Genomic DNA, 16,767 nt, shown 5'->3' with positions numbered 1-16,767 from the left:
TTGCAGAAAACAATTTATTTTAAAATTTGAAAGAATATAAATATAATTCAAAAACTAAGTTTTGTTGTTAAATCCTTATTTTTATTTGTGTTTTTATAATTATGACGGCAAGTATTTGTTTAGTAGGAATGTATTACAATTGAATCGAAGACACTAATATCATATAACTTTAAACATCTGTAATTTAAAAATCGGGCCTATTGTTTTTCTCTTTACCTAATTAGCTACATCTGATTAAAAGACTAAAACGACTAAATACATGTAGTAAGCTAAAAATATTAAAACAAGTTTATGGTATTAAATTTAACTTTATATAAATATATTTGTAATTATAAATTATAATGTTATTAAATTACTTTGTTAAAATAATAAATTATTTTCCCCGTCTATTTCGTTTACCCTATTTTAATCTCATTACAAACTGTGTAATGTCATATTATAATATAGTAGACTTTGAAATTAAAAACTTCTATCATTTTTTTTTAAATAATCGGGAAAAATAAGAAATTGAAAAAAAAACATTAATTTTTATGCAAAACTAGTTTTTAATAAGATTAATTTTGTTTTATTTTTGTGTTACACAAAAAACTAATAATCGTTTATATTATTATACTCTTATAGGTACACAATTAAATGTTCAAAAACAATTTAATTAATTTTGTGTTATTGTCTATAGATTATACCATATTTATATCTAATGATAAGTTAAATAACCATAATAATCAATAACTAGGTACTGTATAGTAGCGCTATTTTTCTTACTTTTCCCTCTTTGGTTTTTATCTTGCAAAATTTCAATTATGCTTATATGAAAACAATACATTTTTATTTTATGAATTCAAATTCTAAAATAAAGTTTTTAATAAAATATTGTATTATAAGTGCTATGTTGTATTTGTTTTATTCCAAAACTATTTTCAGTCAAATAATAGATGTTGGTTCAGTTTATTACTTTAATGTGGTAGTTATAGTAAATTAGTAAAGTAACAATGGATGCGGGGTCATTAACAATTTTACTAAATTAAAATTACTTATATGACTTAACATATTATTTAATTGTTATTATTTTTGAAATTAAAGACAGAAAGCTACAAAAATACATATTTTAAAACATAAAACTATCGATGAGTGTAAGACCAATTACACTGAGCTATATATCTGTCAGAGTCAATTTTAAGATTCACTAAACATATAGCTTTAAAATACTAAAAAAACCAGTTAAACATTTTTATTTAAAAATAACTGTACTTGTTATGCTTTAGTTAAATAATACATAATATTCACATAATTATTATATAATTTAAGTACAATTATAATAATTATAAAATATAAAATATATTTTTGTTCAAATACGTTTTAACATGGTGTAATCTATAGGCAAAATAGGTACACAATCACGTTGACAAGGAAATAAAAGATTCTTCGATTTAACCAACACCATATTTTGTAACCTACGATATTATTTTTTAAGTTTTTGCAAATTTTCATAAAATGAGAGTTTAAATGATGTGCGTCTATACTATTATATATTACAACATAGAGAAGCAAGTAGATACATGAAACGGGTAAATACTAAACGACAATAATGTAATAACGCACTTATTGTCCAACGAATAGAATATATTTGTTGCAAATCTTACAATTTAATTGATACAAACACGCGACGCACGTGCATAGCGAGGCGTACAATATACACATATATATATATACAAATATGAACTGTTGTTCGGAGAAAAAAATCGTCGTTATTATCATGCCTGTAGACAATAATACAAATTTAAAAAAAAAATTCATATTAATAATAATAATGATAATAATAATAATAAAAATAATAATAATAATTAATAATAATAATAATAATCAGTAAAAAATATAATAAACGTGGTTTAATCGTGGTCCTCGTACAATATATGTATAGTTAGGCTTGCGTCTTGCGTAGGAGTGTGAGAGAGAGAGAAGTCCAAACACACACGCTTGCGGGCTAACATACATGACGCGACGTATACGTATATAGTAAATGGCAAGCGTACCGCCGGTAGTTATTAAAAAAAAAAAAAAACAAAAAAAATAATTAAGAAATTAAACATACTAATAACTATGATAATAATAAGGATTATAATAGTAATAATAATAATAATAATAATAATAAAAAATAATAAAAAAAAAATTAGTACACCTACGAGTATTACACATTATATAATAAATATATATTTATATATATTATACATAATGACTACAGGTAAATTATTAATCATCGATGATTTGTAAACATAAAAAACTTTTTTTTTCTTTTAAAAAAGTTGGTGTTTTAATAAGGTCGATACCTTTTTACACTAAAACGGTCAATGACGGTGAAGCAGTCTCGTCGTTACCGTCTTCCGAGATACGGTTATTGTTGTTGTTGTTGTTGTTGTTGTTATTGTTGCTGTTATTATTGATCAGATTCGAGTGCAACAATGACGCCGCCGTATAATGTTGTTGCTGCTGTTGGTTGTGATACTGTTGCTGCTGGTTGGGCAGTACTTGTTGATTGTGAACGTCTCCGCGATTGCGACGGTTGTACTGTTGCGCCGTTACTTGCTGTTGCTGCATATGTTGTTGCTGGTGTACCGGTAATTGATGTTGTTGTTGTTGTTGTTGTTGCTGCTGCTGCTGGAGTTGCTGCTGTTGCTGTTGTTGGTGTAACAATTGTTGTTGTTGTTGCATCAGTTGTAGTTGTCTCCGTTGTTCGTTGTCAACGTTCAATGTCTTTTTGCATAACAATAACGGCTGCGGCGCTGCTACAGCCAACGGCCGCTGTTGTTGCTGTTGCTTCTGCTGCTGCTGCGGCTGTTGTTGTTGTTGTTGTCGAGGAACCGCTGCAGCCACAGATCTAACGGCAGCTACTGGCGGCATTGCTACGTTCGTTTTCTCTCCGCTCTTTTCGTCATCGACGTTCATTCCGTCGGCGTCGGTGCCACCGTTCAGATGCTGTTTTCCGTGCAATTCCAGTGCAGATCCGTCATCGGCCGAGGTGACGTTGCACAACGGGTGAACGATGCTTACACGCGAACAGCTCAGAGACGATCCCGCCGACAAGTTATTGCGTCCACAGCCACTTCCGCCGTAGTCACCGCCGGCGGCCGTCACGGCGATCCGGTTTCCGCCGGTCACCAGGCGCTTGAGGTTTTCCTCGTTTTGTCGCCGCACCAACGACAACATCAGACTGTCGCCACCGGGCACCGAAGGGTCTACGACAGCTGAAGACGAGTCCGACGTCGTTTGTCCACCGTTCGACTTCCTCCTGGCGCTGCTCCGGAAACGTAGCAACAGGAACACCGCGATCGCCAACACAGTGGCCAACGCTCCGCAGGCCACGCCAACCGTCCAATAATAGTAGTAGTAATGTCGGTAATCTGTAAAAGCACAATTCCGGTATTAGTGTTGTTGTTGAACGTCTGGTGATGGGAATGACCACCAGTCATTTGCGACGACATTTGATGACGTGCGAAAGTCCACATAATCATCTACGACCGCATAAGAAATGAGCGTATTTTGGTGGCCTATATATTTATATGTTACTCGATCACAAATCGTTGTGTTTACTTAACTATATATTTTTAATTTATACGATAATTATGTAAATAATTGTTAAATGTGTAAACAAACAAACAAACTAGTAATAGAAATAACTAAACACACCTAATCATAGACCAATAAACTAATGTTGAACGCTTTCCACACAACTCTACCGTCAAAAATACAGTAACCAAGTAAATGAGAGAAAAATACTGATTACTCGATCGCGTTAATACTATAAAACTTCGATTAACCGTCAGTCTCTGTTATCTGTCATCGAAATATAAAAAGCTTTCCCAAATACAACGCATGTCTTACTTCCCCGTAAAAACGGAATGTTGTCACTCAAAAAGCGCGAGTCTTGAAGACACAAAAGGAGATGATGACGGATTATTTAGTATAGTTAGTACATATATGTGTATGTATATGTGTAATGTGTATACATAATATTTATTATGTTTATTTGTAAACATATATTTATTTTAGCCTACTTTTGTAATTGTAATAGGTACACGTTGTAAAATGTTTACGTTTATTGCAAAACGACTGTTAACTTCCATGATCCCGCGGTCCCGACGGTGATGGTTAACCGAAGTTTTACTATAGTACTTAAACATGAATGATTTACTACACGTTTTTTCATTTCATTTCCGTACTCGACCACGAGTTTAATACAACTATATAGGTTTATGTTATCAAGATTAATTACAATTCATTTTATTGTACCATATTTTTTTATTTAACCATACACACACTATATTTTACAACTTTTTCTCTTTTTTCTTTCTCTACCATTTCGTTCCCTAACATAAATTCTTACGCACTCAACCGTGTCAGTTATTAATTGGTCGCTAATTCATATATTTCTACCTGATGATCCCTAAATGCATGAACGATAATAATATCGCACAAACAATAGGTTTATAAATTATATACACAAAAAGAAGGATTACTCAAAAACACAACGCCAAAACACGCCCGCCTCATAACCGATGAGTTGAATATCGTTTAACGCGAACACTTACCATCTTTTGAAGAATCAGACGCCGGAACTGGCGTCGAATGCGATTCAGCCGTCGTGCCACCTCCGAGGACGACGTCAACTACGGCGGCCGTCAAGAACGCTAGAGCCGCCGCGTCGTCATAATCGTCGACACCGCTGTTCAGTGTAGGGCGAAGACGATGACCAATCGATTGAACTTTTTTCGTTGAAGCCGCTGTCGATCCGCCAACAGTACCGCTGTTGAGTCGTTTGTAAAGCGTTTGGACGGCCCGTCCTACGATCGTTGCGACATCGACGTCGTCTTCCTCTATCCCCGTTGCCGTGATCCATCGTTGTTTGTCCGACACGGCCGCCTAAAAAGATACACGCAATAAATAAATAATTCAGATTTCCAATACTGGATGTATTCGCGGATGTTCAAACATGACAATAGAAAATTTAAGATATCATTCGGTTGCTCATAACCGTTGATATTAAGGATAATAAATACGTTGGGAAAACTTAATTTTAAAACCACGCACCTATATACCTATTTAATTTACTGACGACCACAAGGTTATTATAATACTATGATATGAGTATATGACTATATAATATATATAGTATATACTATACCATATTATTATCATTATTACCTACGAAATGAGATATATATTACATAATTTAAAGCTATCTAGACCAAAAACGGTTATTTTCATTTAAAACCTGTTTGCGTATTTATGCCGACCTATAATTATGTAAAAGCCTAATTGAGAATAATTTTACAATTTAAACCTTATAGTTTTTATTGATCTGAAGATGAATTTTTTGATTTTAAAAACAATACTTAAAATTAATATTTTTCTTTTAAATTTGAATTAAAAGAGCCTATATGTATATTGTATATTTTTAAATTGGTAAAAGAATAACTTATAACTTATAAGCACCGTTGTACCTATTAAATCGTCAAGCTAATAAACGTATAAAAAAAGTTGAAATATTTTTTGAATTTCATATCTAAGATCTAAGGTTATTATTTTTTTGTATAACATAAAAACAACAAAATCGATTTCGTTAAAAACCGCTGTTCCTTAAATAGTCCCGTTTTATAAATATATATTTCATTTTTCCAATTATTTTGAATAATAGTCGCAATTTTCTATTAAGGATTCCGGTCAATCGTGATACAAGGCTCTCGTATGCCGTTAAACAATACGTACCAAAGACACTCGAATGGTAACACGGCGCCGTCGACGTCGACGTCGAGTATTGCCATTATTTCCGGTACCAACACCGCTACCGCTTCGGTCTTCGTCGTTATTGTCTCGTTGATCCTCTGCCGCTTCACACATGACGTACACTCGACTCCGTCTGTATTCGATGTCGTCCTCTTGGCTTAAGCCGTCTTCGTCGCCGTCACGCACCCATTCCCGGGCCAACAATCGACGGAGGCTGTGGCACACAGCTGATACTCGAGTACCGCGCCTCAGACGCGCCGGGTCCAGGGTGACGCGCAACCGACCGCAAGCGTCACCACGCCGTCGACGGTGCTGCTGGTGCGGCATGCGTTTATCACTGGCCACGCCGTTGGGCAGACAATGCTGGACGACCGACGGCCACACCGTCGTGGGTGCGCCGTCTTCGTCGTCGTCGTCGTCGTCGTCCACATCGCCGTCGTCCACCACCGCGGTCGCGCACTGACCCCGACGACGACGCCTCGGCCACGAGCCAACGGCCACATAAGCACTGTGGTCGTCCTGGTTGCCGTCGTCGTCGTAACCGTACCGCAACCGAACGTCGTCCCTGTCCCGATCTGCGTCCACGCCACCACACGGTGGGCGTAAACACTGTCGCCACAGGAGAAGGTTGTCCACCGCAGCGGTTGTTCCTTCGGCATCTCCTCGTTTGTCCAGTTCACCATCAAGTAATTCCTCGTCGTCCATGTCATCTACGATCGGTACGCATACCTGCATAGAACACAAAGACACGTTGCGTTTATAATATCATATGTCTTGTTAGAAACCAACAAGCACCCCTCTCTACACTACACTCCTATAAGATATGTAGCTTATTAAATTGCTACACCACAATCCTGGCAACTTATATAGGATAAAGATTGTTCAAGATCAAATATATTTTTTATTTCGAACTTTTCAAACTTTAATCAGATAACTACATAGTTCTAAAATTGTAAAAACTATTAAGAACCATACGAGAAATACGAAAAATAAAAATAATATTCAAGTGTACGAATAATTATTATAGTATTTTATGAAATATTAATTATATATTTTACAATATTATCAAAATCTCTTTAGAAAACTACTTGAAGTATTCGGTTTAGAGTACCAACCAATTGTTCGAATTCCTCGAAATTCGAGGGAGCGAGAGTTCAAAAAGTTCAAGATCCCATCTTTAAATTATCAACGCATACAGTGTATCGGTGTTCGATTGTACTAACCGCAAATGCGTATAAGACGTGTAACAACAATAAACGGTGAAAGTTACCTGGTTGGTGCCGGTGCAAGGCATAATGCCGCTCAGACAGTCGAAAGTCGAGGGTCCACACCACATGTTTGTGCACGACATCACAGCTGACTTGTTGTCAACGTTGTCGACCCCCGACGATTTTGAGCTGCACTTGCACTCGTTGCAACCGTCATCGGCGATCCAGTGCTTGCGCCGATGGCGGCCGGCTCCGCACATCACGGTGGCGGCGCCATCGTCGTCGTTCTGTTGTTGATCCGCTACTGTTGACGCTGTACCGAAACAAACAGACACGAATTACAAATCATGGTAATAACATTATGTACGTACGCGTGAACGCGACACGACAACCGAGACGCAAAGTTGTGTATAGATGGCAATAACTGCGGCAAACGTCGACGAAATATTAAACTTAAACTCCGGGTGGGTCTGGGGGTGGGGGGGGGGGGGGCTTGCAACGTATAGTTCGCGTCTTGACGAACGCACGACACCGTGCAATATTTCAGTTTACAAGTGGACGCGTTCTTTTCGTACAAAAATCACAAAACTCGGCGCACATACATGATAATAAATATATAAATACGTGCGCGCGTGCATCGCTGTAATATTATTATTACTATTATTATTATTATTATTATTATTATTATTATTGTGTGTATTAATAACACGACGCGCGCGCCGCCCGCGCTTGTAAAACGACGGCGTGATAGCCGCGGCCGCGTCCAGTCAGCGGGGCGCCGATCTGACGAAGCTTACACGCCGCCGCCGCCGCCGCCGCCGCCGATTGTTTTTCAGCTCTCGCGGGACCGGAGACCGGCCGCACGACGGACGACGACGACGTTTTCCCATTAGACCCCCGCGGACGCCGTAACGACGGCCGCGCAGCAGCACGCCGTCGATGAGAAACCACCGCCGTCGTAGTTTACGATGGTCGCCGCCGCCGCCGCCTTGCTGCACCGCGCGCACGCACACGCGCGGGCTTGCGGACGCACACGTTTTCACAAACGGATCGGCCGCGAGACGGCGGTCATTATTATTATAACGACGTGCAGTGCAGCTATTCGGCGGGTTCAGGTGACGCGGTGGGCTGCGGCGGGGGGAGCGGGTTATTATTATTATCATTACTCGTCCGCCGTTATTTGTTGTTTGTAGGAGGCGGCGGCGGCGGCGGCGGCGGCGGTGGTTTCGAATTTATACATTATTCAAACATAAAATACGTACAAATATAATATTACGTGTGTTATATTATTATTATGCACCGCCGAAGCGAAGAGACGGACGACGACCGATGACGTGTAGCACCGCCGCCGCTGCCGCTGTCGCTGACGGACGAGCGTTATATCGCCGCCGCATAATATTATACCGGACGATTCCGGCGGCCGCGCGGTCGCTAGCGCGCGCGCCCTCGAAACGGTACGCGCGGAGCGCGGTCTCAGCGTGACACCACCGCGTTTACCTGCTGGACACCACCACTGTACCGTGGCGTGCGCGCACATTTAATAACGAGATTTCGGTTACGGTTTATTTTTTTTTTTTAAGTATATATAATAAATTACGTAAAAAATCGATATATACACGCTGTGTATACACTATATTATAATATTATACTGCGGGGCTATGTATATAATATTCGTAATATAATATATGAATGACAGGATGAAAAAACTGTACGTAAATTAGAAATACGTCGTCCGCGTGTTTTCACATAATCATCGACTATACACGAGCCGGGGTCTCGGAGATCATGACGGTTGCGGGTGGGGTGATAGAGAGCACAAAACAATCCTTTCGTTTATCCATACATATACTTATATATATATATATATATATATATATATATATATATATATACATAAAGAAATAAATTATTTATGACAGATAAAGGTACATCACCCGAACGAGTATCTCCTTATAGGTACGAGACGTGATCACGATTTAACATTATTAAATACTGACGTGCAGTGAAGTGTGTTATTAACTATATTATTGGCACCACAAATCTTAGTAGATTTACGTCAAAATGCTATATCCTGGGATTTCAGTAATATTTGGTATAAATGTTCATACATTTTGCAAGTTTTGTATCGCAAACTCTATACATAACCTACCGACTACCAACTAATCCTCACAGCGTCATAATTTTTAAGCACTTCTGAATTCGTGTTATTTGTTATAAATTACAGATTAAATAACTTGTTTCCTGTGTGTAATAAAATTTAACCGGTGAGTAATTTATTTAAATTAGAGATACAAGAAATACGCTGAAATATTTTTATTCGGCAATAATTTGCGGACTTAAGAACACGATAATATTCATAAATATTACTGAAAATTAATAATACATCATGTTAGACTCATTGTAACAATTCAATCACATACTATAAAGTATAAACTATCATAAACTATCATATAATACGTATAAAAAATGAAAAATAATTCTAAGATATCAAATATTGTCTATTATTTTAAATTAAATACTTTTAACAAGCTCTTTTCCCCCCGCCCCCCTTCTAAATTATTTTAACCCTCAATGCGCGATTAAGAATAATAATAATAAAGCCTAATCGCTATAGCTGAAGATAAAAGACACTTACCCTTAGTGCTGTCATCATCTCCGTCACCGTATTGCTTCTGCTGCTGTCGCCACGTCAACGGTACGCCTGAGTCTGGCCGACGGATAGTGGCCACCGGAGTGATTGCGGTGCTACGCAACAGTGGTGGCGTTAACGGTGGTCTAATGCTGGTTGTTATCGTCGTCATCGGCGCGGCCGTCGTGGTAGTGGTGGTCGTGGTCTTAGTGGTCGTCAGCGTGGTGGTCGTGGACGTGGCCGTCGGCCTGGTAGCTCCGGCGGCGGCGGCGTCGGCAGGCACTGTACAGTTTTTGCCGTGCCACGACCAACCGTCCCCGCTACACTGGCAATAATAATCGTCCGGCGTGTTCAGACACTGACCGCCGTTCCGACATGGGTTCGGCGAACAATGGTCCCTGTCAATCTGTCAACATGATAAACCAAGATGTAAAGTAAAGAAAAACCATTGAATACTAGTCGGTTCTAAGTTTTCGTTAAAAAATGTCACTCAAATTCTTATGGAATGGAGACAAAAATGTATAGCTGTCTGTTTAATATGATATCATTGAAACGATGACATTTATATAAAGTTAAATACACAAATTAAAAATTATGAATACTCGTAATTATAATAAGCTTCTTAAGTTTAACTTCTTAACTAATTAACCCTCTTTCTCGAGATTTATTTAAGTCACTTACCTCACAGTTTTCGCCTGAATATCCCAATGGGCATATGCAAGAGTAAGTCTGTTGCTGTTGCTGCTGTTTGGCAGACAATCCACTCCCTCCTCCGCCACGCCAACGTCGCAACGGTACGCATTCACCACCGTTTTTACAAGGATTCCCACTGCCAGCCACACCGGATTCGCCGTCACCGCCACACGGATCGATTTGAGTTCTACAGTTCCGACCTTTAAACGACCAAAATAAGTATTATTAATTATATAATAGACAAGACACAACATTATACTATCAGTAGTTTTTTTTTTTTTATTTTGTCTAACATATTATAATATTATAATAGTACAATACAGCTATATATAAAAGGGAACTGCAGTACAAAAATTTTTTTATATATAATATTGACTAAATTTTGGTTCGATCAACCTAATATTGTTAGTTATGTATTTCATATTATTAATTTAATAGGTAAAGTCATTTTTACATAATATATTAATAATATTTATAGTATAAGTATTCGTAGTAATTATAATAGTAAACTTAAGTAAATATTTGATTGATAACAATTAAAAAAAAACAGAAAATTAAACTATAAATTGAAGTCCACAATGACGTTTATCATTAACCTTCTAAGAGATTCGTTGGCATTTAATTGTTGATGGTATAATAATATATAATTATGATTGTGCGATAAAAAAATTTAATAAAAATTTAAAATTAAATTATAAATTATTATATTTTTTTTAAGATCGATCTGGCCAACTTCTATAAATTATTAATCATTTCCATAAACTAAATGGTTGCATGAATTTTGAACATCAATATGTATAAGATTAATTTTATCACAGATTAATGGTAGAAAATCAATTCACTTCTTCACTCGCTTTAGTCAATAATTTATTATTATTTTACTAGTTAAAATTTACGCTAGATTACAATCTATATAGATGGCATTTAAAAAGATATGATTGTAATGAAAATATACCAGTAACAAACAAATATTTAGTGTTATTATTTTCATTCATAATTATAAATGTAAAACTACTCAGATAATAATCAACATACATTTTATTAACGAATTTTGCAGATTATATCGTCAATTATTTTAATCGATAAAAACAAGAATATAAACTATATTTGATTAATGCCTAATCGATCTATGTGCTACAACTTTGGGGCATTCTTTCCGCCCAACAAAGTGGTCACGCATATTACATAAACGAAAAACACGGCATATCGTATAGCTATAATAGAAACTAGAAGTAATAAATTTTAACTGGTACAATAATTTGTACCCGTAACAATCTCTTGGTTTATGACATTATTATTGCAAAATTGTTTACAACAATTTTCATCACACTGTGATTTTATTTATTATTCGTATGCTGCTACTACTTAAGTTTGCGTGTGAACAAGTATTGACTGTATTATTGTTCAGGGTTACGTGTCAGATCCACGCCCTCGCAAATCATGTCACATGCACACCGACGTTTGATTGCTTTTACGCAAACAAGCGAACCGCCCAAACGAAATCGCAAAATAATTTGCCTATATGCGGCCCCTTAACAACAAATATACCAAATAGACCCCCTTTGAATATTATTATCACAATGCTGTTTGACAATGTACTATCATAATACCTACTTTCTATATAACATAGATACATTTTTAAATTTTATTTTTTTGATTCATCCATTAACCAAGCGTGTGGTATTTTATATATAATATAAACTATAAATTTAAATATATATATATAAATTAATGAAAATAATAAATATTCACTAAATATCAAAATACTAGTGTTAAGGAATATCAAACTATAGTTACTGATTAACTTATAAGTCATTATATTATATTACTAACCAGTAAAGCCAACTGGACACGCGCATGCGTACCCTCCGATTAGATCCAAACAAGTTCCACCATTGGCGCATTTTACGTCTGGTCCGGCGCAATCGTCCACGTTTACGGTGCACGCTAAAGTTCCATTATGGCCATCCCTAGAGGCCGTCATCGCCGCCACCGTCGTCCAACCCCTTCGGCACACGCATTCTGTAGTCGCAGCGACGTTACTTCCACCCCCAGTTGTTTTGCATGGCACGGCATTCGGACCACACTGCTGTTCAATCACTGCTGTTTGCCGTTCCCTGTGCTGTCGCTCGCATTCGTCCACATCTACGATACATAAGTTTATGATGATGTTAAAATCATATAATATAATATACAAATGATAGACAAAGTGTCAAAGTAATTATTATTACTATGTACAAACAGTGATGAGATAAAAAAAGTAATCAAGAAGCAACCTTTTTATGGTTTTTAATGGATGGTGGGTGGTTGGATAACAAAAATATGACAGTAAACGTCTTTATCGGATTTTGTGTAGGTGAGTGAGTGGAATATAAGCCTCTGAAAACTTTTTGTTTGCCACGCCACTGTGTACATTTTGTTAATGTCATAATATTATATTCAAACATACCTATTTCGCATCGACGACCACGCCAACGGTCGTCCGCACACGCGCAACGCCAGTCGGCCACCAGGTCGATGCACGATCCTCCGTTCAGACATCGGGGTGGCTGAGTGGCACACTCGTCGATTTCTGTGGACCACATAACAAAAACTTTAAATGACTGCACATTTTCACACGAAATGGTATAATAAATAAATAGTATTATAAATTATAATATAGCATTAATATTAATATTCCCCTGAACGATGCGTTTAGACTTTACTCAGAATATTATTATATGATATGACCGTTGTTCAAATTTACGGTACAGCATACGTGCCATATCTACTTGTGTCGTCGTCCGCCTCTAAATCCTTTAAAACCCACTTCCCTCACTGAACTACTTACACCCACTTAGAACTGAAATAAAACAAAACGTCGAAACGTTTTTTTCTTTTTTTTTTTTTATATCTACATATTATTTTTCTCTGGTCATCATCATAGTACAGTCGTCGTAATTATAACAAGATGCTGCATGTGACATACCGAAATGTCATCGTCGTCATCATCGTTGTCGCCGCTGCCACTACCATAACTGCGTATACATGGTTTAATAACGTGGGCGCGCGACGTACATATCACCGCTGCTGCCGCCGACGCTGTAATGACTTTGCGGATAAAACAGCGGCGGTACTCTAGGTCCCGCGTGTTTACCATAATAACAATAACGACGTCTTGGGACGACACACACGCAACAAACCAACCAACAAATAAACAAATAACAAATCGTCAACGACAAGTCCTTTCTCTTTGTGCGCGCGCGCGCGCGCGCGCATGTAGTAACTTCGGAATTGGAATTTTGAATAATAATATCACGCGTGATTTAAATAATAATTCGTCATCGTCGTGCAATGACGGCAAGAACCCCTCGCCGCCCACCTGGCCACTAGCCGTAAGTACACGCGCATACACGACGACGACAAAAATCGTAGACGAGTACCCACTCGAAGATAGCACCCCCTTACCTCCCCACTCACAACCACGTAGCATCCGACAGCTCATCAGCCACTCGTCGTTTAAGTCTCTCGCCTACTGCCGAGGCGTTTTCTAAAGATATTCGCACACGTCGTATAATCACGGCGATTACTTAAGATAACACATACAAACACACTGCTGTTTTATTCTAACGCATCTCGTCTCGGTCACATAGTTACATGCAGTAGAACCAGAACTACAATATTGCATATTTTATATGATTAATTTATTATATATTAGAGTTAATTGACCTGTTATAAAATTTAAATAATACGAGAACATATTTTATCTATGATCAGTCTTTAATTTTTTCCAATATATATATTTATTTAGTTTATTTTTTTTTTGTTTTTTTTTTTTTTGAAGCAAGTTAATTACTTATTTTAATAAATTATTATACTATTGGAAATATCTCATTTTAAAATAAAGATATCAAAAAAAAAAAAAAAAAAAAAAAACGGACGAAAGATTATCTCTCTCAAATAATGTTCTCATCATTAAATCTTATATTAGAGGGTCAATTAATTCTAATAGATATTTTATAATATGCTCGCATTAGATATATATACATATTTACTAATTTAAATCAATAGTATATATTGATCTTATTTTATCTCAAGTTTGTAATATAGTATATAGTTTATACTACATACTGAGAAAACAAACCAGTGAGTAGTTTATCTGTGTACATAATAATATAGACAATAGAAGACATAGTATTATAAAAATCAACCAACTATATCAATACGGTGAAGGTATACTGTTGTTTAGTACCTATCGTCTATATTAACACTTCTGCAGTGAATAAAACATAAGTATCTCATACTACTATTTTCATATGGGTAAACATTAAAACACGCTATATACCTATTATATTAATTTATGATATGAACAAATATAATTATATGTACCTACAGGAAGTTTCTATAGTACAATTTTTTTCACTTAATAATTTTAACCTTCCTTGGTCAATTTCAATGAAAATAAAAATAAACTCATTATAGCCTTAACTCAAAAATCTTACCTATTTTTTATTCGATTAAATAAATATAGAATCTAGTAAAAATGAATAAATTAATTGCCAATTACTAGAAATTAAATTCAGTTGATTACGTTTGTTTTAATTTTTGCATATAAATAATCCGATATTTCTACTAGTGAGATTAGCATATTTAATGCGTCTCATTAATACAAAATATAATCTGTTACTCATGTTCCAAAAACAAACAAAAAAAACATGTTTAACAATTTGTCTAGCTAATATTCCCGATCAAATTAAATTAAAAAGTTAAAACATCAAGTTTACATAAAAAATATTATTAAATTTAATACCGTAAATAAATTCAAAATATTAATTACTTTTGTATGGCATATTATATAATGATTACGAATAAATTACCCGTGTGAATATTTCGTGTATTTTTATGATATAAAGACGATTTGGAATTTAACAACAATTGAAATGTCATCTTCATCATAATATAAACTACAATAGCATTAAACATGTAATAGTTTGTTTATTTTACCACGAGCAACTAAGCAGAAATCAACGACCAATTATAAAAACTTAAAATCCCAGAAAGACACGAATAGAATTTTAAAATGTTACCTAACTATAGCAATTTGAAATATACACGATGAATCACAACGATCTGACGCATTCAAATGTAATTTTAATGTAAAATCGTCTTATCTCCACGGCGCGTTGTGTAAGTCAATATAAATTAAGCATAATGGAAGTAAAAAGTAATATATGCAAAGACACGCGTGTTTTGATGTGTACCTGTATTGCAAGTGCTGCCCATCCAGCCAGGCCGACAATCGCAGTGGAACTGCTTGGGCACCAGTAGCGGAGCAGATTGAGCAGCGGAGCCGAACGTCGGTGCACCGCCAGCAGCCGGACCCGAACCAACTCCACCGGCACCGCCGGCGGACGACGCGATCGCGTCCACGGTCCGGCATTTTCCGCCGTTGGCGCACGGCTCGGTGGCGCACGGGTTCAGCACCACGTCGCAGTTGGCGCCTCCGAACCCTTCGGGGCACGTGCACGTGTACCGGTCCGGGGCCGTGCTCTTGCACGTCCCTCCGTTCAGACACGGTTCGTGTGTGCCGCAGTAGTTCAAGTCTGAAACACGAAAACATAACGCGTTCAAGCAGTCGTAAAAAAAACACAATAATAATAATAATAATAATAATATACTCGTACTATGCGGCGTACGTGCAACGAGCGCGCACGGGTTTTTGGGTTCGCGTGCGCCGCGACGTTCACCCGGACCTCGGCGGCCGCGGCACGATAGCGGTATGTAACTGCTGCGGTCGGGGTGTTGCCGGACACGACGGCGATAAGTAATAGAGGGACGGCGCGGCGCATAATCGGTAGGTAGGTTAGATACCTACGTATAGGTAGGACGATATTATTATACGTTGTGCAGCACTAGACACGGTATTATTCGGTGCGGTATATAATATACGTTACGAGCCGACGACGACGACGACGACGACGACTACGACTACGACTACGATTATACAACGACGACGATGATGACGATGACGACGATTCGGATTATTGTAATTACAACGATATCGCGGCGGGTGCGTGCAGGTAGTTGTTTTGGTCGTTGTTATTATTGTTGTTGCTGTTGTTGTTATTTCGCGGCAGTGGGGCCGGTGGTGGCTGTGGTAGTGATGACGATTGCGGGGCGGGAGCAGGGCGGGTTAGTGTTTTTATTTTTTTTTTCTCTCAATATATACGTATTATATACGTGTATACGCTATCCGTTACGTTCGTGTGATCAATTCGTCGACGAGTAATAATTTAATGCACTCAGTCGCGGAGCGGTGTAATAACCGACCATATATACCTATATAATATAATGCGCGGGCTCGCGCGCGACCGTTCGCCGGGTCTCTGGATCGCTAAGCCGCTGCCGCCGACGAAAACGAGTTTTCTAAAAAACCATGAGGCGGTGGTGGCGTGCGACTCTGCGCCCCGCCGCCGCCGC

The 16,767-nt window shown here is 37.4% G+C and overlaps 1 protein-coding gene across 1 annotated transcript in view; it reads right to left on the bottom strand.

Annotated features, from left to right (window-relative positions):
* Nucleotides 1–2,235: 2,235 nt before the first annotated feature.
* The window catches only part of LOC112595590, a 50,096-nt gene continuing 35,564 nt past the window's right edge, over nucleotides 2,236–16,767 (bottom strand). Inside the window, exons 7-15 of the mRNA XM_025340853.1 lie at nucleotides 15,549–15,890; nucleotides 12,758–12,880; nucleotides 12,142–12,453; nucleotides 10,297–10,508; nucleotides 9,622–10,021; nucleotides 7,049–7,299; nucleotides 5,761–6,507; nucleotides 4,584–4,914; nucleotides 2,236–3,395 (exon numbers count right to left, since the gene is read on the bottom strand). Of these exons, the coding sequence (XP_025196638.1) occupies nucleotides 2,329–3,395; nucleotides 4,584–4,914; nucleotides 5,761–6,507; nucleotides 7,049–7,299; nucleotides 9,622–10,021; nucleotides 10,297–10,508; nucleotides 12,142–12,453; nucleotides 12,758–12,880; nucleotides 15,549–15,890 (3,785 nt within the window). The 3' untranslated portion in view covers nucleotides 2,236–2,328. The remainder of the gene's footprint in view (nucleotides 3,396–4,583; nucleotides 4,915–5,760; nucleotides 6,508–7,048; nucleotides 7,300–9,621; nucleotides 10,022–10,296; nucleotides 10,509–12,141; nucleotides 12,454–12,757; nucleotides 12,881–15,548; nucleotides 15,891–16,767) is intronic.

This window comes from Melanaphis sacchari, unplaced genomic scaffold, assembly GCF_002803265.2.
Source record: "Melanaphis sacchari strain LSU unplaced genomic scaffold, SCAv2.0 Contig28_pilon_pilon, whole genome shotgun sequence".
Lineage (NCBI taxonomy): Eukaryota > Metazoa > Arthropoda > Insecta > Hemiptera > Aphididae > Melanaphis > Melanaphis sacchari.
The sequence above is the reverse complement of the archived record's forward strand: the minus strand, read 5'-3'. Positions and strand labels throughout refer to the sequence as shown.